A 25602-nucleotide genomic window follows, 5' to 3' on the forward strand; every position below is an offset into this window, starting at 1 on the left:
AAACAAAAGCAGCCATCCATTTAAGGCAATACCATTATTTTCTCAATTCTATGATGCCACTTGTGTTTTGCCAAACAGCTTTCCAAAAAAAAAAAAAAAAGAGAAAAGTCTAAAAAAATTTACTTTGCCAGAGATAAGAACCAAATTTTACAAACGTTAATTTGAAAGCTATTATTGAACTTAAAATTAAGAAAAATCAATGCCACAGAAGATATCACATTCAAAGTTACATTTAGTTTGTGCTAAGTAAATAAAAAGCTTACCACTTGGACGTTTGTGTTCTTTTGCTTTCATGAGGGCATCAGAATATCTGTCAGCACATTCAGGGAGTATGTCATTTGCATTTAAATTGGGAGATGACAATACAGGCAGAATATCACCTGGGCTTTCCTTCTCCAAATACTGATTAACATCGATGACCAGAGTAACCCCTGGGTAATGAAAACAGTGTTTCTGTTAATGGTTACTGTCTATTCTCCCTAAAGGCATGGGAAGATATAACGTGATCTTTTAGGAACGTGCTGGTACTGAAGGTTTTCACCATTTGAGGGCATGTACCACATGTACTCATGCCAGTCACCAACTCACCTACCGGCTGAGGTGCATGAGTAAGATCCCACTGGAGTATGGTTTATTAAAAACTGCATTATTTCCTGGTTACCCTTGTGGTTTTGCTTTACCAAAGTAATCAATGAGGTGAGATGAATGCCTTCCAACAGCAGATACGCAGCCCTGACCTGGGCTGTTCATGCCTGAGAACCAGCATCATGAAAACACTACCCATTCATTCATTTTAGAATAAGCTGTGGCTACCCTGATAGTCTCTGGTACAGTGCCAGCTTATTTCATGGCGTTGTCATCTACAACTTAAACAAGTACTTTAGGAAGACACATCTAGTCCACAATCTTATTTCTGGAACCAATTTGGATTGAGAAAGAATTTTATATCATTGCGAATTTCTGTATCTCTCAGTAAATAAAACCAGCTTGCACTCTTGGATGCCTAAAGAAAGTTAATTTGGGTGGATTTCTTTTTATCCAGTTTCATGTAAGAATGCTCTAGCCCAATCAATGGAACTATTATTTTCACAATCTGTATATGCACTGAATTAGAAATTGAGAACAATAAATGGAAGCAATCAAGTTAAAATATTTTATAGATGAAAAGATTATCTTGATGAAAAGAGGGAAGAGATTAATTTTTTAAATCTTGTTTTTACACACTTTTTAAACCCTACCATACAAGTGTTAAATGACATGCCACCATCAAATGACACCCACATGTACATATAGTACTATGAGGGATGAATGGGGAAGAAAAACAAAGCTCTGTCGACAGCTTGGAATCAAAGTCATGGAAATCTGGAGAACATAAATTCAGAAGGAGAATTTTCATAGCAAAGTCTAATCACTTATGAACAAACAGTAGGATGGTTACATTTTGGGGCTTATACAGGTTTATAGGAAATGTCCCCCTTTACTCCTCTTTTCCTGGGAAGTTTTGTGAGATGGGAAAATGGGGTACCAGTGTCTGGGAAGTTTGTGATTTGAGGGAAGTAGAAGAAACAAATAAATGACAAAGAATTCTCACATGAATTATATCTGATAGCTTTGTCTAATCCAGTAAGATGCAATTTCTTAGCTGTACAGATTTCGTGTTCATTGGAAAGCTTGTTATGATTGAGTATCAATGTATACCGTAGGTCAATCTTCCCAATAATTGAAGCTTATATACTGCTTATTTAATAGAGCCATTTCCACGAACATTTAAAACATGCCTTGGAGAACGCCCAAACAGACCAGGCTCTATCCTGCTCATCGCTTTTACCCACAGCACCTGGTACACAGCACTTGCTTCATATTTGCTTAGAGCTGCCAGGAGAGCCTGGCACACCGTCAGAATCAGACTGTGCTGTGTAACAGATACACCGAGCAAGACTTTCAGGAACTGGAGGTATGTGGGTGAGGACTGCGGAGGTGTTAGGGCGCATGTGCAACCTGCACCCAATGTATCAAACTCTTATGCTGTTGAGTTTCTCCCCCTCTTCCTTTGCCTCCAGCTACTGCTTCTTGCTGCTGTCTTAGGCCTGTCTATGGCAACCCAAACGCTTTACGTCCCTGTACTCTGTGACTTCAGATATGCTGGGAAGGGACAACCAAGCATATCAGTGTTGTGTCTAAGAGAAGAATAAACAGGCTCAACGTGCTTCTCGGAGGGGTCCCCAAAGTAAACTGGCTTTGAGACATTGATTCTGACTGCTGATGTTTAATCTGCAGGCTTGTGGTTACGTTTCAGATAGTTGATGATGTCAGATAAGCGGTCTCAGAAAGTCAGTATGTTTCCACTAAGAAACAAATTAAGAAACCTCTCATTAATCTCCTAAGAGACCTCAAAATGTTTGCTTTACATGTTTAGTCACACACCAGCAGGATCTCTCTAAGGCATGTGTTCTCAGTGGGGGCAATATCTCCCCCAAAGGGGCAACGATTGTTTATTGAGGGGGTGGAAAAAAACATGCTTTTTAGTATACAAAGTGCAGACCAATCTATAAACAGATATATGACCGTATTAAAATTTCACAGTGGTGAGCTCTAGAAAGGGGGATGTGTGTCTAAAAAGGTTCCTTAGGGGGCAAAAATGGGGGGAAAAAAAGGTTGAGAACACTGCTTTAAGGAATCAAAATGGAGGCAAACCTACTTTAGGCAAGCAAGATGCTCCACTGAAAATGAACACTGGGCCACACTGCAGGAGATCTGGGCTACTCCGCCTTTTAAATCATGCCCGTGGTAAAATAAAAGGGCCACACAGTTTCTTTTACCAAATTACATGGGAATAGGTTTGATGCTTAGAGTCGATGACCTAAATCTGTTTCAAGTCTTCTTGCGAAGGATGAAGAATGCTTTAAAAATAAGATTAAATTCCTTGTAGAAAACCCAGAAAATTCTTATCTCAATGACAGAATAGACATGGTCTTTACCTTCAGAACATCTCTTTTGTTGTTATTTATTGTAGAATAACGTGTATCAACTCTGCCAAGGGACAGGACAGAGGAAGCAGATAGCAGGACTTTAAATGTGCGAGAATGCACAAATCATAACCATTTTAGGGTACTTGAGTGTCTATTACAATCTAATTTTAAAAAATATTTCTTTGAACTATAGCTGCTTTTATTTTTATATTTAAATCTCTTACAGATATGGCTCAATTTTAATTTTTTTTCCTTAAGAACTAGACTGCAAGAAAGAAAAAACTCCAGGGTGGGCCACGGTGGCTCAGCAGGCAAGAATGCTCGCCTGCCATGCCAGAGGACCAGGGTTCGATTCCCGGTGCCTGCCCATGTAAAAAAAAAGAAGGAAAAGACTCCAAAGTCCCTTAAAGTATAAAAGTTCAGGCTAGAGAAATACCAATATTTTTCTACGGTAGGGAAATAGAAACCAGATGCTTCTTGCAAATGCTTCTGAGGTTTAAAAGCACATCGGTGGGGCGAGAAGGGTCTCAGCAGTGTTCTATGACCTGACACAACAGAAGAGAGACTAAATGATGCCCTGAATGGAAGGGTTAATGAATTCTATTCTTAGGAATCTCATTTTAATTTATGAGGTTCATAGTATATGTAGAGTGTTAGTATACCAATTTAGGATCTATTTTAGATTGTCATGTGAATTTTCATACTTTGTTTCCTCAAGAATAGAGGCTTAAAATAAAAATTTTGAATAATTGAGGACATGAAAGGAGGGAAGATAAGAATTTATTAAGCAGAAGGGGCTAGTTTTCTAAGGATCAAGATTAAAGGACAATTATGAAATCTGAAAGCTTAGACATAATTTTTTTGCTTTCTGGATTTTGTTCAATAGCATTCTGAAATTTTGCTGGAGATAGCACCTAATCACCAAAAACAGTATAAACAATTCATCTTATTTTTATATAAATAAACATTCAAGAACTAAAAAACTCGGTAAGAGAGTTCAAAAACTCCTCAGAAATTAAGTTACATGACCTTAGTCACCCAAAGCCAAGACAAGCTCAGGAGGTGGAAGGTGAGAGCTCAGGAGGTGGAAGGTGAGCGCTCAGGAGGTGGGAGGTGAGAGCTTAAGGAGGTGGAAGGTGAGGGCTCAGGAGGTGGAAGGTGAGAGCTTAAGGAGGTGGGAGGTGAGAGCTTAAGGAGGTGGAAGGTGAGCGCTCAGGAGGTGGAAGGTGAAAGCTTAAGGAGGTGGGAGGTGAGAGCTTACAGTTCTCTGCTTTGCTCTTGTCCGCGTTGGCTTCATCCACTGCCTGCTGGATCTCATCCAGCCAGAGAACTTTAGAAGCTTTCTCAGAGTCCTGGGAACAATATCATAGGACAGAAGAAAGGACAGTGAATGATGACACAGAATGAACAACTGCTTTTCAGGTGCCATTCTATATTAATTTCCACAGTTTTTTATTCAGCAACTACCAAGCATGTACTGTACTGTAAAAGGTACTTACAAAGTGTTCCCCAAATCAAACCACTCCTCACGTCTCCAGGGCACCCCACTACGGTCCAGCCACCATCAACTCTCACCTGCACAGCTGCCATGGTCCCCTATCTGCTTTCATTGCTTCCACGTTTGCCCTCAACCACAGTGGCCCTCTACAGAGAATGCGATGATGGCCTCACAATGGGATGGCTCTTGCCATTAGAATGAAACACAACTTTCCTTCCCATGGACTGTGAGTCTCCAAAGATCTAATCTACTAACCCTTCTGGTTTCACCATACACCCCCTGGCTGGTTTTCTCATTATCCATGTTTCAACTCAAATGTCACCTCCTCCAAAAAGCCTTCTCTGACTACCTTAGTCAAATACCATTTTCCTCTGTCATTCCATAACCATGGCTCCCGAGCTCTGTGCTAAGGTGCTCCAAAGTACAGAGGGAAATTCTAAATTTGAGGAAACACAGTGAAACTTGACAATTACTAGACACAGAGACAAAAATAAAAACAAGAACAAGCAAACTAAAATAAAAGTTGGTAATTGTTTCCAAAGACCTATCATTCCGGTAGAAGAGGCAAATATGTCAAGAAATAATGATAATACAATGTGATCAGGGCAATACTAGCCATAGATACATAATCTGGAGATAGCCAAGAAAGCATTCACTTATAGCAAGGGTGTTGAGTTGCAAGGAGAGGAAAGAGTAAGAAGTTAAGTATGGCTTCGGAAAAAAAGGGATAGCAATTAAAATGTACCGAATTATCCTTACTATCTCACCCTTGGGTTGATTCTGATGATCCTACTATAATATGGTGCTAGCATAATGTATTAAATGAGGCTCCTGGCTAGCAACCACGTTTTACTAAAACTTGTTCAAGATTGTAAGAAACCTTTAAAAATACATATTTTTATTGAGAAATATGTCCACACATATGTCCAACCATATTATACAATCAATGGCTCATAATATCACCGCATAGTTGTGTGTTCTTCACCATGATCATTTTCAGAACATCCCAAGTAACTTTGATTGATGGAAATGAAGTATTTTCAGGGAAGGGGAGACACTCATTTTAAAAATGGCAATACCTATTGCATTACTCAGGGTTTGCTAGGGAAACAGAACCAACAGGAGATATCTGAAAATATGAGGTTTTATAAAAGTGTCTCAGGCAACTGTGGGGATGCACGAGTCCAAATTCTGCAGGGCAGGTTGCAACTAGCAACTCTGGTGAAGGTCTTCAAGGAATCCCCCAGGAGCAGCTGGCTGGCTGAAGTGAGGAGAGAGAGTCTCTCTTCTGACTTCTCCTTTAAAGCCTCCAACCAATTAGATTAAACATCACTAATAGTGGAAAACATCCCCTTGGCCAACTGCAGATGCAATCAGCCATAGGTGCAATTAACACGCTGGTGATTTAATAAACTGGATTTCTGGTTTATTAACCGGTCACGAACTATCCTTGCAGTAATGGTTAGGCTAGTGTTTGCTTGATCAGACAACTGTGCACCACCACCTGGCCAGGCTGACACATGGACCTGACAATATCTACCTTGGAGCCACAGGGTACTCTGGAAAAGCAACTCTGTCATTTAAAATGCAAGGAGGATGGTGAGGGGCAGGTGGAGGCAGGTGGAGGGGCATAAGCAGGAAGGAGAGAACATTCTCCCGCTCCTTTGGCAGGCTTCTAGCCCTAATTCCCTCAGTGGCTAAAATGAGATGATGTATATGGAAAGGGCTCTGAAATGAGACAAAATATGTTGTCATTACTACTTCCTGCAAGGTCTGGGCTGACAGAGACCACTGGGGAAGGAGAGGTGCCTGCTTCTGCAAGCTCAGTTAGATCAGCCAGCTGTAAGTAAGATTTACTATTTCGAGAATGGATGAGAAAGTTTCAGACAGGACTCAACGTGGGAAGGCAATGAGGAGAGGAGGAAGAAACAGCCAAGTGGGAACTGTTTTATCTCTATTTCCAAGCCCCAGGAGAACCCAACACTCCCCAGGTGACAGCCTTAAAAACGACAACAACAACTCTAGTCAAGTTTATTGGTCTGCCTCATTTTTTTGAAGGTTATTTACCCATATTCCTTCATAACTAATCACTGCAAAAGATACACCAGCATAAACTTTTATCCAGATGAGAAGGATGTGAAAATCCCACTTGAAAGCTTAAAGTACCAGCTGTACAAATCGAATCAAAGAGCAACTTTGTAAATCAAATGAATTTAAGTCAATGGTTTAAACCGTGACACAAATGGTTGCTCAGGGTAAATGGAAAATCAACAACAAGCTGAATCCAACCAAGGTAAGAGATTCAAATTGCTCACTGCAATAATGGAACAGATTTTATACTTCTGGGATGGCCATGCCTCTATCTCCAGCTAAACAGTTTTGTTCAACATATGGATTACAAATAGATTAAACGAACAGAAACTAGGCCATGTGCAAGTCAAGTAATAAATTCTTGAACTTAGAGGACTCCTAGAAAAACTTTCATTAAATAAATAAGTACCCTCCTCAATATTTTGTGGGGTTTGTTATTTTTTTCTGCAATATAGCATTCTCAGCTATGTAGCTGAGGTATTATACACTGACCGCTAGATTGTTAAAATCTTGGTTTGATGAAATTTAATCTAGATGTGAGAAGCTCACACAGATAAATTCCTTCCTAGTTCAATCCCTTAGCTTTAAGTCTTCTTTGGAATTTGCTTTTTCTGGTTCTTGCTGCATTTTATAGCCAACAGGCTGTGGGTTCTTTGGCTTGGAGTTTAACCTTAAACTTCATAAATTACAGGAAAACCTATTACAGTGCAGTTTAATGTTAAATCACATCCTCTAGACTATAGTTATACATAAAAACTTTTATATAGACTTGATTGCTAACATTGATGTGATAAAAGGGGCTCTCTGTACATTAATGTTATATTACACTTTTAGTTTAATCTGCCAGTTATCTGACCCTACAGAGTTATTGAATTACAGTATCAGAAGAGGTCAAGCTCTGGCAAAAAATAAAACAATAAAAATAAATATCAAGCTCTTGCAGGCATTCTTGTGAAATTCAGACCTTGTTGGAAAATTTTCAGTATAATCATACACCCAATTTTCACTTCTCAGAATGCTTGTCTTTTATTAATTATTTAATGTGTAATTAGGTAATGAGTTCAAAAATTAAGATTTGAAAAAGCTGGGAGGAAAAAGGAAAAGGTTTCTGATAGCTACGTTATTAAGCAGAAATTACACTCTTGAACTGTGTTTTAAAAATGGGTAAAAACGAGACACAGGGTAGATGAAAAACTGTTACCCAGCAACTATTCCCAGCTTACTCCTGTAAAGGACTATATATTTTCTGCCATTCTTTGAATGCACATAAACGTGGGGGGTGGGAGTTCCAGTGGTTGGGGAGGGTAAGAGTTAAAAGACTTTCTCCAGGGATAACATAACAGGCCTGTTGGCCAATCACACGTATTGAGAGGAGTGGTGTCACACCCTTTTCCTGCAAAGGACCTGGCACGTTCCTTGGAAGAGCACAGGAGAGCACACTGCTGGGGAACAGGGCTTCCATTTCCTGCTAACACACGCGACTGAGGCAAAACCGAGCTCTGTCACTTCATATGCTTGATAACATCTGAGATACGGGACTCAGGTCATCAAAATGAAAACTCCCATGTTTGCTCCTGCTGGATTACTGCTTCTGCCACCCACTTTGTGTCAAAGGCGGTAAGCTCTTTTCTTGCGGGAGATCATATACGGTGCTACTGTCCTGGCACAAGTTAGTGGAACCGAACTTTCTTTGCATTTCAGCAAACTGCAAACCAAAAGGGCAGAGTTTGATCTTAGATAGTAAATGGTAGAATCAGGAGGCGACTATTTACAATTTGTTCACCCTTTTCAAATCTCAGCAACGACTAAGGGTTCTCTGCTGAAATTTCAATAGTTGTGGTAGAATCAAGATTTTTTTATATCCACAATTAATTCAAGAATCAATTTTGTCAAAAGCTTTCTGGTTTCTGAGAATTTTCTTGGATTCAGCCAAGGTAGTACTTTTTCAAAGGATTTTTTAAAAACCCTCTTTATACCTCCTGGTGAGGCAGATGTAGGAATATTACCAGAAAGAGTGTCATTTCTTTCAATAGCCAGTGATGCTAATAAATTAATGCTTCCCAAATGAAATATCTTTCTGATTTTCACTGATAGCAGGGAATTCTCCCAACCCGTAGATATGTCTCTTTTTTTTTTTTAAGAAGATCTCCCAGATACAATTATCCACTCAATGTGTTTCCTCTTTCATTCATCACAATGTAAACTTCTCCTTGCTCAAGAATAAGCCAGTTAGTGACAGGTCTGTATCCACACTTGCTTGACTGCCAGGGCACACTCCAATGTGCTGGGAAGTGGGGCAGATTGTTTTGCCACAAACTACCAAAAGCCAGGAAGAGGCAGACAGAGAGCTACTCTCTGGTTTCAGACGGAACACGGTCCTGCAGATGCCTTATTTTCAGACTTCTAGGCTCCAGAACTATAAACACAAAGCTTAGTGCTTTGTTACCACAGCCCTAGGACACGGTAAGTGAGTCCACAGGCATCTGTAGGAAAGCCCTAAGAGCGCTTGTGTAGCAGAGAGGCACATGTGGGCTTTATCAGCAAGGGAGGTAGGTAAGGCAGGTGCTCTTCTAGGGAGAAGATGGACCAAAACGCGGAGTAGCAGAATCGCAAGAGAACACAGGCCTGTGCCTTCAAAATATTAGTGGAGTGTGACAAAAGCAAGAAGTGGGGGAAATGTATAAAGAATTCAAACAAGAAGTAAAAATAAATAAATAATTAATTAATTAATGGCTAGTATTCCTAAGGAAAACAAGGCTTTAAGGAATAAAAGACCTCATCGGAACCAGATCTAGAATGCTAATGGAAAACAGAATCAAGCTGTTTTTTTCACAAAAGGCAGTCACTGTTTAGCATATGTTTTTGAGGCACAATGTATTAATCACAGGAATTTTTGGAAAACTGACAAACACTCGGTTTCAACAGCTCCCTTAATCAAATCCTGAAAGGGAAATAACTTCTATAGTGTGTTCTTAAATCACCATTTCCCAGTTTTGTGCCTGTCTTTAAAGGCACATCTCTTTAGATGAAGCTAAAGGCAAGAATTTTTCCACAAAACAAAAATGAACAGACGGATTTTTGTGGCCGAACTCAAGTCTCATATGGCATGCCTTCAAAGGTCAAATCCAAACGCAGGCACAGAGACCCGTGGCCCCCAAGTTTCCTATCCTTGCCTATGGCTCTACCTTTCCTTAAGTGACAGCTGATCCCCACATATCCCGACTTGTTCTGGCGATGCCCCCCTCGATTTGACGTGCGGTATTCAATGTGTGCAATCTTTGGTTTATGAGAGAAGCTTCAATTTCACCCCAGGGCAAATCCTAGAGATGCAAGCAGGAAGAGAAACTGGCTCTCAATGTCATTAAACGCTAACCTCAAAGTTTCAATAACTAGGAATTCTGAGATCATCGTGAAAGATGTAACTGGCATTTTTAATCGACAAGTATGAGGGGTTTACATTAGGGATCAAAGTCCATTTTAAGACAATATTAGACATTCAAGAGAATCTATATTCTAAGTATGTCAAAGATTAATTTATGGACAAACTACATAATGATAAACAGGTCTGGCCATTTAAAACTTAAGTTTTCTAACTTTCTAACTTGCTGCTGGACATTTTACACACTAATCACCCTCCAGCAACTCAAACTCAGTGATATTAAAAACTGAGATATTAGCTTCTCCCCAGTCCTGTCCACTTGTCCCCCGACCCCAGTCGGTCGTAGGACAACTGAGACCGACTCAGAGTAAGGTACCCTCTACACTCTCAAGACCTCTGGAGTAGGAACCTTGGAGCCATTTGTCCCCCGCCCAGCTCTCATCACTCCAAAGCCAATAAGACACTGAGTCCCTCTCAGATTCATCTCCTTTCCATCAAGTGCTCAAACATTACAGTAGCCTCTAAATAAGGCCCCCTTGTCCCTAATCTCTTACCTTTTCAATCCATTCTTTACACTGTCACTGGAGTCAAATGACTGTCTTCACTTCCCATGGCTTCTGTAAAAAATCAGTGGCTTAAAGCTATGCAGATTTATCATCTTCTCATTCTGGAGGGCAACAGTCCTGAAAACAAGGTGTGGGCAGGGCTGCATTCTTTCCAGAGGCTCTACAGGAAAATTCATTTTCTGGCCTTTTTCAGCTTTCCGAGGACAACTGCATTCCTTGGATTGTGATCTCTTCCTCCATCTTCAAAGTCAACAGCATAGCATCTTCCAATCTCTGCCTTTGGCCCTCTTGCCTCCTTCTCACAAAGAAGCCTGTAATTACACTGGGCCTGCCCAGATAACCCAGGAGTCCATCTCGAAATCCTTAACTTAATCACACCTGCAAAGTTGTTTCGGCATGTAAAGTCACATTCACAGTTTCCAGGAATTGGGACGCAGCCGTCTTTTGGGGTGTAGGGGAGGCACTATTCTGTCTACCAAAATGGACATTCTCCTGTTCAAGCTCTTGGGTGTGCGAATTCCCAGCATTCATGAACAGGCTCACAATTTCTTAGGACAAACAACTTTCAGGGATTTGGCTCTTTATCTTGCTCTTTAAACCTCATTTCCCAGATGTACCTTCACAGTACAACACAACGCATTTGTGTGCACCTTCTCTGACAGTCTGAGAGTTAATTTGAGACAGGGATGAGGTTTACTTGAAATTTTAAACCACTGCACATAAGTATGCAATAAACATTTGCTGAATTGCCTTATCTGATGCTTGCAGGTCCTTGCCAGTCCACATTATCCCTTTGCCCATTTGTCACCAGAATCAATGTTTGAACCTTGCTCATCTTTGTTCAGTTTACCTTTTCCTAGAAGTTCACTCAAACACCTGAGGTGGCTTACTCTTGTCTGAACATCTAGACTTGTTTATAGTCAATGCAACATTGGCCTATATTGGTCTGATATGCTTTGCTTGTCTATCCCAACAATAACATAAACTGTCTACATGCAAGGACTGTGTCATCCAGTTTTAAAAGCATCTGCATCTGCTATCATCATGCTGGGGCAGCTGATACATATTAGATACATGCTTGCCTATAACAAGTTTTAAGTCAGTTCTACAACTACAGAAATTATGTAGCATAAGATAGTTTTATTTTCTCCTGAACCATACATAATGCCCTGCAATGAATGTGTTAATACTTTTTAAATTATAGGCATGGAAAATGACACAAACCACTGGGCAGAGCCAACCTCATATCATATTAGGACGTTTCACGGAGCTCCCTCAAATTCTTTTGAAGGGTTCCTGGTGTCTGCAGTAGAAGGCTGGTCAGGAGCCACTGTGACTAAAAACATTAAGCGTCCAGAATAAAGTGTTTCAAATCTCCACGTCAACGATGCCGCCTAGGAGTACCTGAGCAGCTCCTTAAGCACCAAACTGCTGCCCGCAGCCTGCAGCCTGGTCTTGCAGTTGGCATGCGGCCAATGCGACTCATCTTCAAGACCAGCTCCACCTGCGTGAGCATCTTCCACACCAACCTGGCCGTTGCGGATTTTCTCTTCTGCCTCACGCTGCCCTTTAAGACCACTTACCATCTCGGTGGGAACAACTGGGTGTCTGGGGGGCCCATGTGCCAGGTCATCACAGTTTCTATGGCAACATGTACTGCTCCACCCTGCTTCTCGCCTGCATTAGCATCAGTGGCTACCTGGCCATCGCCCATCCTTTCACTTCCTGGGGGCTGCCCAAGCGCACCTCTGCCCTGCTAACGTGCAGCCTGGTGTGGGCAATGGTTTTCTTCTACGTGCTGCTGCTTTTCATCCTGAAGCAGGTGTGTTATCTCATCTGAGCAGGCATCGCCACCTGCCGTGACGGCCACAACACACGCGAGTCCTCATCTTCTCTCCAACTCTACTACTTCATCTCCTTGGCATTCTTTGGATTCTTAGTTTCACTTGTGGTCATTATCCACCGCTACACAGCCATCATTCGAGCATATGATCATAGACAGCTGTGGTACGTTAAGGCACGCCTCCTCATCCTCGGGATTTTTACCACGTGCTTTGCTCCAAGCAACAGTGTACTCATCATCCACTGTGCTGACTACTACTACAGTAACACCGAAGGCTTATACTTCCTCTACCTCATAGCTTTGTGCCTCGGTAGCCTGAATAGTTGCCTAGATCCATTCCTTCATTTTCTCATGTCAAAAATCACAGATCACTCCACTGCCTATACTACAATGGTGAAACCATCTTAGAGAACAAGGAAAGCCAGGTGTGGGACATAATACTTGAAATAACACAAATAGTGCAAGGAGCTCTGTCAACACTGCCGTTTTTGAGCATTTAAGAAAGAGCACTTCAAAATCAATCATCACAACAAAAGCACTCGTTTTTTTTTCTTTAAATATCAGTATTTTAAAAATATCAATGCAGGAGAGGCTGCATTGAAAGTGCCATCACCACTTTCTTTATGGCAACTTACACATTTCCACTTCGCCTTGCTGATGCTTCAAACTCCTTAAATCTCCAAATAAAGTTCTTTCTTCTCCATTTCTTGTCTCTACTCTGTCAGTGGTATTGCTATCATAGAAAATTGGCATCATTTTTATTCTTCTGCCTTCCATTGACCCATGCTGGTGGCTGCCTCATGAGCACATTCTATCTTTGTAACGTATCTCGCTTTGACCAGCACTCTCTAATTCTTTTTCCCAGTCCCGTTTTTGTCTTCTACTGACTGCCAACCTATCCTTCACTTCACAGATCAGTGACAGATTCATTTTCTTCAAATAACCATTTGAATACATCACTCAAAACCCCAGCTAACAACCTTCATTGATATGCCACTGCTCCTAGAATGAATTATAAATCTTCAGCCTCACATTCAGTGCTAACTCTCTACTCTTACCTCCTGGTAATCCTGCATGCAAAATCCCCACTTTGCTGGGATCTTGATTTCTCCTCTCTTGGTCCCTGCCTCTGACTGGAAACTTAATTTTACCATCCTTGCCCCAATTACCCAACTTTTGTAGGCTTCGATGGACCATTTTTTTTTTCTGATTATCAGGCTAGAAATGTCATTTAGCTAAGAATGCCATTGCTCTAATCTGCAATTCCAAAGCATTTCTGGTGCTTTCATTCTATCACTTATTGAAATATTAATCCCATAAATATTTATTAAGCAACATGTGGAGAAGGTGCTTCTCCTCTCCCTTCCTCGAAGGCAATGTGATTCTTGTGGCAACCACACTGTGTTGCTGCATGCATGAATGAAAACCCAAACCATCTGCACAACACGAAAGTCCACTAAATTCACACTAAAAGGACAAGGTGCTCCGTATGGCACGGGGTGGGTTGGCTATGTAAAAAAAAAGAAAACAAAGAAAACTAACCTAAGAATATACTAACAAGGTCTCTCAGACATTTAAAACAACCCCTCCACTGGTTCTGTTCCTTTACGCAGTTTTAAATGTGGCAATGACATTTTGTTACAAATGTGCATCATGTTCCTGTAGGCCGAGACTTGAGCTCAGGGACCGGACAGAAGGCGGGATGTCAGTAGTACAAGTGGGATGAGAGGACATGAATGGGGTTAAGGGCACTTAAAGCAGGAAGGATCGCTGAGATGCATTTAGAGGTCTACAGGAACATACGCTGGCCATATACTTCGTAATATTAAAAGAATAAAAACCCTATTTAAATGTATATTTTGAGGGCACAGAGCTTTCTTAGTTCTTGCACGTGTATTTCATTAGACTCGGGTTACAATTTGCACAGGAAGACCATTTACAGTATGTGTATATTTATGTGAAGAACAGAAACCAGGTCAATGCCAAAGCAAACATGAAAAACAAACCTAAAATATATTCCCAGATGACAGAAACTTCATTGGTAGGAACTGCCTTCTGCAGAAAAAGTTATCAACTGTAATAAAATTATTTTTACTATGTATGTCTACATGAGCATATATAATATCTTGCATATCATGAAAATTTATACAAATGGTAGATTGTATTTATCCTTCAACAATTTCCTTTTATCCCCTCCACATAATACTGGATATTTTCATGCTATTATAAGCACTGCTAGATCATGCATTTAAAATCGCCTCATATGAATATCACAAATAGATTTCATCTACTTTTTGGCAATTGAATTGTTTCCCAGTTTTTCACTATTTCAAACAGTGCTATGAAGAACATTTTTACATATTGGATGAGAGCTTCCTAGAGTAACATGTAAAAGACTTTCCATAGCTTAGAGAATGGCAGTCATCATTTTAATGAGACATTGGCAAAGTATACACTCTTTCTCCTATCAACTATGGCTTCTACCTGGCGCATCCTTTACAGGAATTACAATTGTAACTAGGAAGAGATACAAAAATTTTCACTTAAAAACACATTTTTTACCAGTGATCAATGAAAGGGAGCAGTGAGGGGTATAGGAAAAAAAAATAGGGGGAACAAAAGTTAAAATAAATTGGGTAGATGGAAATACTAGTGGTCAATGAGAGGGAGGGGTAAGGGGTATGTATGAGTTTTTTCTTTTTATTTCTTTTTCTGGAGTGATGCAAATATTCTAAGAAATGATCATGGTGATGAATCTAGAACTATGTAATGATATTGTGAGCCACTGACTGTGCACCAAGTATGGAATGTTTGTATGGTAAGAATGTTTGTATGTTGTTTTCTCAATAAAAATAAAAAGTAAATAAATAAAAACACAATTTTTATGGAGAAAACATCCAAGTAACAAAGCAGACATTTTCCTGGGGAAATAATTCATACGTTCCCCATGCAATGCCTTCACAATATAAAAATAGTTCACAAGTGAAACCTCAAGTAAACAAAGAAAGGTGCTGCACTTTGCTAAGAATGTGCCAACATCCCCATTACGCAAGGTACAAAAGTAACTGGGTGTCCACCCAAGGTTCTACTGTAAGTACCGTTAAAGAGGACAAGTACCCACACCACCTCACAGCACTGTCCCCAATCTTCAATAAAACTGAGCAACCTTTCTCTGGAGACGGCACCCAAGGTGGCTCTCCACAGCTGGGTACTTTGGCACAAGGTTTATACCTTGTATTGACAGTACCAGCAATACATTCCATTATTTCCTAAGGGAAGACCTTAGGAAGGGAAGGCACAGAACTAGCACCATGAAAATACAATCTGAAATTTCCAGATATCAAAATAGCAGAGGTTAAGAAACAAAAACAAAGACCCTGCCAAGCAAATGACAGAACTTGATTTCTCCACGGAAAGAGAACAGGCTAAGAAAAGAAAGCCTCATGAGTAATGCAGCTGAGTAAGAAAACTTTAAAACAGCAATTTAAAATCTATTTCATTTCTTGGAATTATAGTGTTTGAAATCCGTTGGCAATGCCAATATAGTCAAGCCCTAATTTTATAGTTTCTTTTTTTTATATAGTGGGTAAATGCATGAGTTAGAACTCAGAGGTCCCTGCTCCATAACTAATATTCTCGCCATACCATTAAAGCTACTGCTTTTGCACTTAGGAAGGGCGTCCGGGACCGGCCGGGCACATCGTGGCTCCCGGCGACGTGCTGCGGGGACTTCCATCCTCATCGCGCGCCCTTACCCTGGAAGGCTCCGGGGCGAAGCAATGCTTCCTCCACACAAAGGGCCTTGGGTTTGCAGACACAGGCTCCTCTCCGAGAGCAACTGCCCGCGGCTGCGGACCGCCCGGCCTCGGTGTGCACGGAGCAGGCCCCCCGCGCCTGGCAGGGGCTGCATGACGGAGGCTGGAGGCACCCCGTCACCCCCACCCGCAGGGCAGGATCAGGGGCCCACAACAATCCTAGCCACATCAGGCACCTTCTCGAGGCACTATTTATTCTCATTCAGCCCTCAGCACAATCCTGTGGGACAGGTACTACTCCCTCCGTCCTCACGCGGGAGAACTGAGGCAGCGATGCGGTGAGCTGGCGAGGAGCCCAGAAGCTAAACTGTGGCACAGCCAAGATGTGAGAGGTACCTGTCATCTCTAAAAGCACGTCACTCTGTCAGTGCTGATGATGTGCCGTGGCCACAGCCACGACACGCGGGAAACTGTGAAGAGGACACCCTCCGTGCTCACGGCTTCCTTCTCCCACCCGGGATGTGGGGACCTGGGCCGTGGCGGAGTCCTTGGTCTCCCACCACTCACCAGCTGTGCCCTGGGCCTGGCACTGCACTTGAGCCTCAGCTCTCATTCTCCCGACTGCTACGAGGATCACATGAGAACGCTTCACGGGAGGGACTCGGTAAGGCACGAAGGCGAAGGCAGGGTTGTCGCCAGGCCTGTCAGGGGCTGACCGCCAGAAGGCCCACCTGGGGGCGCCGTCCACCACCTCTACAGAGGCAGCTCAGCAATGCACAGCGTGATTTACGTGTGATTTTTTCAGCAATTCATTAACATTGACTATGTAACAAATTTACTCTTTTTTTTAATTAATTAAAGAAAAAAAAGAAATTAACCCAACATTTAGAAATCATTCCATTCTACATATGCAATCAGTAATTCTTAACATCATCACATAGATGCATGATCATCATTTCACAAATGTACTCTTAAAACAAAAAGTCTAAACAAAACAATACATAGTGTGACGAAGGAGTCTCCCATCTGCACAGGCTTCTAGTTAACCTTTCAGAACTATTTTATTCACATACAGACACATGCATATAAGGCTATATGTCCCATTTTATACACGTGGAAGCATATTTTCACTTAATAGCCATATTAAAGGTTATGTTCAATACAGATCTCCTCCATTTAAATGGCTATATAGCATTTCACTGAATGTATAAGCTAAAATTTATTTCATCATTCCCCTTTTGATGGACACTGATGCTGTTTCTGGTCTTTTAGCATTACAAAAAGTACTGTAGCAAACCTCCTGTTCTGTCTACATTAATTCACAACACCACAGGTTTTTGAATCAAGATCTGGACTGTAATCCCAGAACTAATTATTTCTTGGGCGGTTTTGGGTAAACTACTTAGCCTTGGTTTCATCATCTGTAAAACAGAGGTAATGCTACTAATTCATAGGGCTGCTATGAGGACTAAATAAGACAATAGATCCGAAGTACCTGACACCATGCCTGGCAAACAGGAGGTGCTCCATAATGGTTTGCTCTAGCTAAGGATGTTTTCTGTGTTTCAGATGAGGTAATTCTTGGGTTCTAAAGTTCCATACAGGAGAGAGGCCCACTCCTTCCCAGTTTGGCTGTGCAAGGACATGGCAGCCACAGATGGCTGGGTCTCAGGTGGTCTCACTCTCAGGTGACAGGTCATATAAGCCTCCCCACTCAGCCCAGCACTCTTCCGACAGGGGCCAGGATCTATGGGACTCCTCATAACATAATGTAAGCCCTGGTGCCAGATAAAACCCTCTACTCTTCAAGAAGACCCAGGCTGGGTCAATGTCTTCCCAGGCCCAGCATCAGCTGAGGTGGTGCCCACTTAGCACTGCATGACCTGCCTACATCAGCCTGTGTCTCCAACCACCTACCCAACACCTTCCAGGCTCAGCCCCTGTTCTATCTCTATACCAATTTCTCTTAGAAATCTAGCCTACAACAGTCCCAACCATCTTTGAATTCCTCTGTGAACCCATCATTTTGACACTTTGCCACATACTGATCTCTATGGTTATTTAACTATTCATCATGACAATGCTCATTGACTCAATGAGTTTCTAAGCATCTTGAGGGATAAGTACAGAGAGCATTCCAATGGGATTGCGTGTTCCTCTGTATCCCTTTCTTCCCTACTGATGCTGTGCCTATACTATGTACAGGCACATGTATAAATAGCCAATGAGTTGAGCTCTGAATGAGAATTCACGTACACCTGAATTCTGGTACGAGAACAGATGCGTTACGCAGTCCTACAGCCACTTTCTGCCCCGTGCTGGCGCCTGGAAAATCAGCCCTATTACTTCCATGTAGGTTTAGGGGAGATTGCTAGGAGAAGCTGCGGTAAGCTTCATGCGAAATGGGTCACCAATACTGAGACTTACCCTGAGCTTCTGTGATTTAGCGTTGTATAAAACATCCTGGTAGTGCTGGCCAAAGCCTGGGTCCACATCTCTAAGCTTAGCAGTTGGCAACAGTAAGGAATCTAAAGTCTTCAGAGGATTCCCTTCGTCAATAGCTTCATTGATGTACCCTACAGCCACAATACCTATAAAAGGAAGAAAAAGTTTTCCTTTTAAGTCATAATAAAGTATAAGTCATCTGGAACCATATAGTCAAAAGCTGTATGAGTAAAGGAAGGAAGGGAATCTGCAAAAGAAAAAATAACTATTAGAGCTAATAGATGAGTGTAGCAAGACTGCAGGATGCAAGTTCAAATACTAAATCAATTCTATTTCTATATACTAAGAATGAGCAATCCAAAACTGAAATAAAAAAAAATTCCACTTACAATGTTATTGAAAGAACAAAATACTAAAGAATATATTTAACAAAAAAAAGTGCAAGACTTGCACACTGAAAATTTCAAAATGTGGATGATATTAAAGAATATCTAAATAAATGGAAAGACATCCTATGTTCATGAATTTGAAGACCATACCATTAAGATAGCAATACTCCCAAAATTAATCTAAGAATTCAATGTAATCCCTATTAAATTCCCAGCTTCCCTCTTTTTTTTTTTTTTTTTTTTTGCAGAAATTGACAAGTTGATCCTAAAATTCATATGGAAATGCAAAGGATCAAGAATAGCCAAAGCAATCTTGTAAAAAGATAAACAGTGTTGGACGACACACCCTTCCCAACTTCAAAGCTACACAAAGCTTCAGTTATCACTACTGTGTGGGACTTGCATAAGGATGTCTTGATCTTAGACATACAGATCAATGGGAAAGAACTGAGAGTCCAGGAATAACTCCTTACATTTCTGGTGAACTGATTTTAGCAAGGGAATCAAGACATGTGAATAGGGGAAAGAATAGTCTTTATTAAAAATAGTGTTGGGGCAACTGGATATTCACATGCACAAGAATGAAGATGGACCCCAACTCACACCACACACGAAAATCAACTCAAAATGGATAAAAGACCTAAATGTAATTGTTAGATTATAAAACTCTCAGGAGAAACTGGAATAAATCTTCATGACTTTGACTAGGCAATGGTTTCTTAGCTATGACAACAACAACAAAAAAAAAAAAAGAAAGGAAAATAAAAAATAGATGAACAGGGTTTCATCAAAATAAACTTTGTAAAAGAAAAAAATTAAACCTTGTGTGCTTCAAGAGACACTATAAAAAAGTAAAGAGACAATCCACAGAAAGGGAGAAAACATTTGCAAATTACATATCTGATAAGAGAATTGTATCTGAAATATGCAAATTACTAACAGCTCAATAATAAAATGACAAATAACCCAACTGAAAAATAGGCAAAGGATTTGAATAGACATTTATGCAAAGAAGATGTGCAAATGACCAATATAAATAAAGATGCTCATCATCATCAGTCATTAGAGAAATGCAAATCAAAGCCGAGAAATACCACTTCATACTCACTAGTATAGCTATAATAAAAAAGACAAACTATAAGTATTTGTAAAGATGTGGAGAAATTGGAATCTTTATACATTGCTGGTGGAAATGTAAAATGGTATAACCAATTTGGAAAACAATTTGACAGTTCCTCAAAAGATAAACAGAGTTGCTACATGACCCAAAATAATTTAAATTGTATGTCCATACAAAAGCTTGCATGCGAATGTTTATAATAACATTATTCATAACAGCCAAAAAAAGTGGAAACTTTTTTTTAATTAATTAATTTTTTTTTATTAACGGAAAGAAAAAAAAAGAAATTAACACATTTAGAAATCATACCATTCTACATATGCACTCAGTAATTCTTAACATCATCACATAGATGCATGATCATCGTTTCTTAGTACATTTGCATCGGTTTAGAGGAACTAGCAACACAACAGAAAAAGATATAAAATGTTAATATAGAGAAAAGAAATAAAAGTAGTAATAATAGTAAAAAAAAAACAAAAAACCCTATAGCTCAGATGCAGCTTCATTCAGTGTTTTAACATGATTACTTTATAATTAGGTATTATTGTGCTGTCCATTTTTGAGTTTTTGTATCTAGTCCTGTTGCACAGTCTGTATCCCTTCAGCTTCAATTACCCATTATCTTACCCTGTTTCTAACTCCTGCTGGACTCTGTTACCAATGACATATTTCAAGTTTATTCTCGAATGTCCGTTCACATCAGTGGGACCATACAGTATTTGTCCTTTAGTTTTTGGCTGGACTCACTCAGCATAATATTCTCTAGGTCCATCCATGTTATTACATGCTTCATAAGTTTATCTTGTCTTAAAGCTGCATAATATTCCATCGTATGTATATACCACAGTTTGTTTAGCCATTCTTCTGTTGATGGACATTTTGGCTGTTTCCATCTCTTTGCAATTGTAAATAACGCTGCTATAAACATTGGTATGCAAATGTCCGTTTGTGTCTTTGCCCTTAAGTCCTTTGAGTAGATACCTAGCAATGGTATTGCTGGGTCGTATGGCAATTCTATATTCAGCTTTTTGAGGAACCGCCAAACTGCCGTCCACAGTGGTTGCACCATTTGACATTCCCACCAACAGTGGATAAGTGTGCCTCTTTCTCCGCATCCTCTCCAGCACTTGCCATTTTCTGTTTTGTTGATAATGGCCATTCTGGTAGGTATGAGATGATATCTCATTGTGGTTTTGATTTGCATTTCTCTAATGGCCAGGGACATTGAGCATCTCTTCATGTGCCTCTTGGTCATCCGTATTTCCTCTTCTGGTAGGTGTCTGTTCAAGTCTTTTTCCCATTTTGTAATTGGGTTGGCTGTCTTTTTGTTGTTGAGTTGAACAATCTCTTTATAAATTCTGGATATTAGACCTTTATCTGATATGTCATTTCCAAATATTATCTCCCATTGTGTAGGCTGTCTTTCTACTTTCTTGATGAAGTTCTTTGATGCACAAAAGTGTTTAATTTTGAGGAGCTCCCATTTATTTATTTCTTTCTTCAGTGCTCTTGCTTTAGGTTTAAGGTCCATAAAACCGCCTCCAGTTGTAAGATTCATAAGATATCTCCCTACATTTTCCTCTAACTGTTTTATGGTCTTAGACCTAATGTTTAGATCTTTGATCCATTTTGAGTTAACTTTTGTATAAGGTGTGAGATACGGGTCTTCTTTCATTCTTTTGCATATGGATATCCAGTTCTCTAGGCACCATTTATTGAAGAGACTGCTCTGTCCCAGGTGAGTTGGCTTGACTGCCTTATCAAAGATCAAATGTCCATAGATGAGAGGGTCTATATCTGAGCACTCTATTCGATTCCATTGGTCGATATATCTATCTTTATGCCAATACCATGCTGTTTTGACCACTGTGGCTTCATAATATGCCTTAAAGTCCGGCATCGCGAGACCTCCAGCTTCGTTTTTTTTCCTCAAGATGTTTTTAGCAATTTGGGGCAACCTGCCCTTTCAGATAAATTTGCTTATTGGTTTTTCTAATTCTGAAAAATAAGTTGTTGGGATTTTGATTGGTATTGCATTGAATCTGTAGATCAGTTTAGGTAGGATTGACATCTTAATTATATTTAGTCTTCCAATCCATGAACACAGTATGCCCTTCCATCTATTTAGGTCTTCTGTGATTTCTTTTAGCAGTTTTTTGTAGTTTTCTTTATATAGGTTTTTTGTCTCTTTGGTTAAATTTATTCCTAGGTATTTTATTCTTTTAGTTGCAATTGTAAATGGGATTCATTTCTTGATTTCCCCCTCAGCTTGTTCATTACTAGTGTATAGAAAAGCTACAGATTTTTGAATGTTGATCTTGTAGCCTGCTACTTTGCTGTACTCATTTATTAGCTCTAGTAATTTTGTTGTGGATTTTTCTGGGTTTTCTACGTATAGTATAATATCGTCTGCAAACAGTGATAGTTTTACTTCTTCCTTTCCAATTTTGATGCCTTGTATTTCTTTTTCTTGTCTAATTGCTTTGGCTAGAACTTCCAACACAATGTTGAATAATAGTGGTGATAGTGGACATCCTTGCCTTGTTCCTGATCTTAGGGGGAAAGTTTTCAATTTTTCCCCATTGAGGATGATATTAGCTGCGGGTTTTTCATATATTCCCTCTATCATTTTAAGGAAGTTCCCTTGTATTCCTATCTTTTGAAGTGTTTTCAACAGGAAAGGATGTTGAATCTTGTCAAATGCCTTCTCTGCATCAATTGAGATGATCATGTGATTTTTCTGCTTTGATTTGTTGATGTGGTGTATCACATTAATTGATTTTCTTATGTTGAACCATCCTTGCATACCTGGGATGAATCCTACTTGGTCATGATGTATAATTCTTTTAATGTGTTGGTGGATTTGATTTGCTAGAATTTTATTGAGGATTTTTGCATCTATATTCATTAGAGAGATTGGTCTGTAGTTTTCTTTTTTTGTAATATCTTTGCCTGGGTTTGGTATGAGGGTGTTGTCGGCTTCATAGAATAAATTAGGTAGTTTTCCCTCCACTTCGATTATTTTGAAGAGTTTGAGGAGAGTTGGTACTAATTCTTTCTGGAATGTTTGATAGAATTCACATGTGAAGCCGTCTGGTCCTGGACTTTTCTTTTTAGGGAGCTTTTGAATGACTAATTCAATATCTTTACTTGTGATTGGTTTGTTGAGGTCATCTATTTCTTCTTGAGTCAAGGTTGGTTGTTCATGTCTTTCCAGGAACCCGTCCATTTCATCTAAATTGTTGTATTTATTAGCGTAAAGTTGTTCATAGTATCCTGTTATTACCTCCTTTACTTCTGTGTGGTCAGTAGTTATGTCTCCTCTTCCATTTCTGATCTTATTTATTTGCATCCTCTCTCTTCTTCTTTTTGTCAATCTTGCTAAGGGCCCGAAAGTGGAAACTTTTATGAGCTAAATTGTGTCCCCTAAAAAGACATGTTCAAGTCCTAACTCCTGGTCCTATGAATGCCACCTTGTTTGGAAACAGTCTTTGAAGTTGTGATTAGTTAAGATGAGGACAGACTTGGTCTGGGGGGCTCCAGTCCACTATGACGGCTGTCCTTAGAAGAAGAGGAAAATTGGATGCAGACACATGGACTCAGGAGGGAAGAAGGCCATTTGACAACAGAGGCAGAGAGCCACCTGCAGTAGGACCAAGGCAAGGGGCATCAAGGATTGCTGTCTAACAGCAGCAGCCAGGAAGAGGCAAGGAAGGATTCCCTGCTTTAGGTTTCAGAGGGCGAATGGCCCTGCTGACACTGATTTTACACTTTAAGCTTACAGAACTGCGAGAAAATAAATTTCTGCAGTTATAACCCACCAAATTTGTGGTACTGTTATGGCAGTCTTAAGATAAACCCAATGTCCATTAATGATGAATGGATAAACAAAATGTATCCATGTGAAGGGATATAATTTGACCCAGAAAGGAATATGAAGTACTGATATATGCTACAGCATAGATGGACCCTGAAAACATTATGCTAAGTCAAATCCAGCAAACACAAAAGGTCATATATCTTAAGATTCTACGAAATGTCCAGAATAGGCAAATCCAGAGAGACAAAGTAGATTGGTGGTTGCACGGCGTAGGGGTTGGGAGGAACAGGGAATGACTGCTAATGGGTACAGGGTTTCTTTTTGGGGTGATGAAAATGTTCTGGAATTAGATAAAGCTGATAGTTGCACAATTTTGTGAATATACTAAAAACCACTGAATTGTACACTGTAAAAGGGTGAATTTTACATGTAAATTATATTTCAACTAAGCTGTCTTCAAAAGGTGGGGGGTGGGGGAGTGGGGGGAGGACCCAACCAAACCTTTCCAGTCAATCCTAAAGAACACCTAGGGCAATATATAAGATTCTACAAGTTTCAAGTACTAGGGTAACTTTCCAGAAACCTACAAACTCCAAATGGGTCCCTGGACCAGATAAGTCCTGAAACCTAGAGGGGCTAGCCTCTCCAGAACATCAGCTAGTTCCATCTCCCATATTACTGACAGCCCCTTCCAACATGAAAAATTTAGAATAGGGCATAGCCCAGATACCCCTAAAGAGTGGGAGAAAGATCAAAGGTGATGGTGGAGTTACACAGAGAAGATAGGCTTTTAAAACTGAGTATGATTGCTGAATCATTATATTGATATATATTTTTTTAGTCTCCAGTATCTTAGAACAGCTAGAAGTAAAAACCTAAAATTGTGGAACTCTGTAATCCATATCAAACTTTGAAATCTGTTTTACAACTAATTGTTGCTATGCGCTTTGAAATTTATTGCTTTTTTTGTATATATGTTATTTTCTACACGCAAAAAAGTCGATTGTGATGATAAAAAAAGTATTTATTCCTTCTAGCCTCCTATATTCTGGAGTAGATAGAAGGAAAAATCTGAAATGATGGTATAGTAGCCCATGACAAACTCTGGGATCTGTCCTGCAACTACTTGTTGAAGAGTACTTTGAAAACTATTGCTTTTTTCTTTCTTTGCTTTGTATGTATGTTATATTAAACAATAATAAAGTTTAAAAAAGGGTGGTGGTGGTAATTTGCATATGAGATGCAGCCAGAATGCTAATTTCGAGTGTAACTCTTACTCAGATGTTAGATAGTAAAGCCAAGATATTTAGGCGATGGAACCACAGAATACCAGAACCTAGTAAGAAGAAAGTAGCATAGAGACGATACAAGAAAAGAAAACGGAAGCGCAGGGAGGTTTCCATATATTCCACTTGCTAATTACTTCATCGCTCTGTAAAGGATGCAAAATCAGAGACAGTACAAAACCAAACAACTCCCTACTGTGCGAACGAACCGCAGAAGGACTTTCCAGGTCAGCCTAACCCAGCACTATCTGGCAGGGTGTTCTGGAATGATGGAAAGGTTCCCTGAGTGCGCTGTCCAATACGCCTGTCACAAGCCACATGTGACTACTGAGCACTTAAAATGTGCCTCACGTGACTGAGAAACTGAATTCTTAATTTTATAAATTTTAATTAATTTAAATGTAAATAGTCACGTGTGGCTAGTGGCTATTTTACTGG

At 40.0% G+C, this 25602-nt stretch overlaps 2 protein-coding genes across 5 annotated transcripts in view; one reads left to right on the forward strand and one right to left on the reverse strand.

Annotated features, from left to right (window-relative positions):
• The window catches only part of IQGAP2 (IQ motif containing GTPase activating protein 2), a 312092-nt gene that overhangs the window by 69104 nt on the left and 217386 nt on the right, over positions 1 to 25602 (reverse strand). For all 4 annotated transcript variants that reach the window (XM_077139395.1, XM_077139392.1, XM_077139393.1 and 1 more), the window contains 3 exons: positions 18529 to 18692; positions 4231 to 4321; positions 264 to 431 (listed from right to left, as the gene is read on the reverse strand). In XM_077139395.1, the coding sequence (XP_076995510.1) occupies positions 264 to 431; positions 4231 to 4321; positions 18529 to 18692 (423 nt within the window). The remainder of the gene's footprint in view (positions 1 to 263; positions 432 to 4230; positions 4322 to 18528; positions 18693 to 25602) is intronic.
• F2RL2 (coagulation factor II thrombin receptor like 2) lies at positions 11710 to 12800 on the forward strand. The gene is given in 3 exon segments (XM_077139396.1): positions 11710 to 11956; positions 11959 to 12138; positions 12141 to 12800. Coding segments are annotated over 3 exon segments (1041 nt in total). The 3' UTR covers positions 12755 to 12800.

This window comes from Tamandua tetradactyla, chromosome 21, assembly GCF_023851605.1.
Source record: "Tamandua tetradactyla isolate mTamTet1 chromosome 21, mTamTet1.pri, whole genome shotgun sequence".
NCBI lineage: Eukaryota > Metazoa > Chordata > Mammalia > Pilosa > Myrmecophagidae > Tamandua > Tamandua tetradactyla.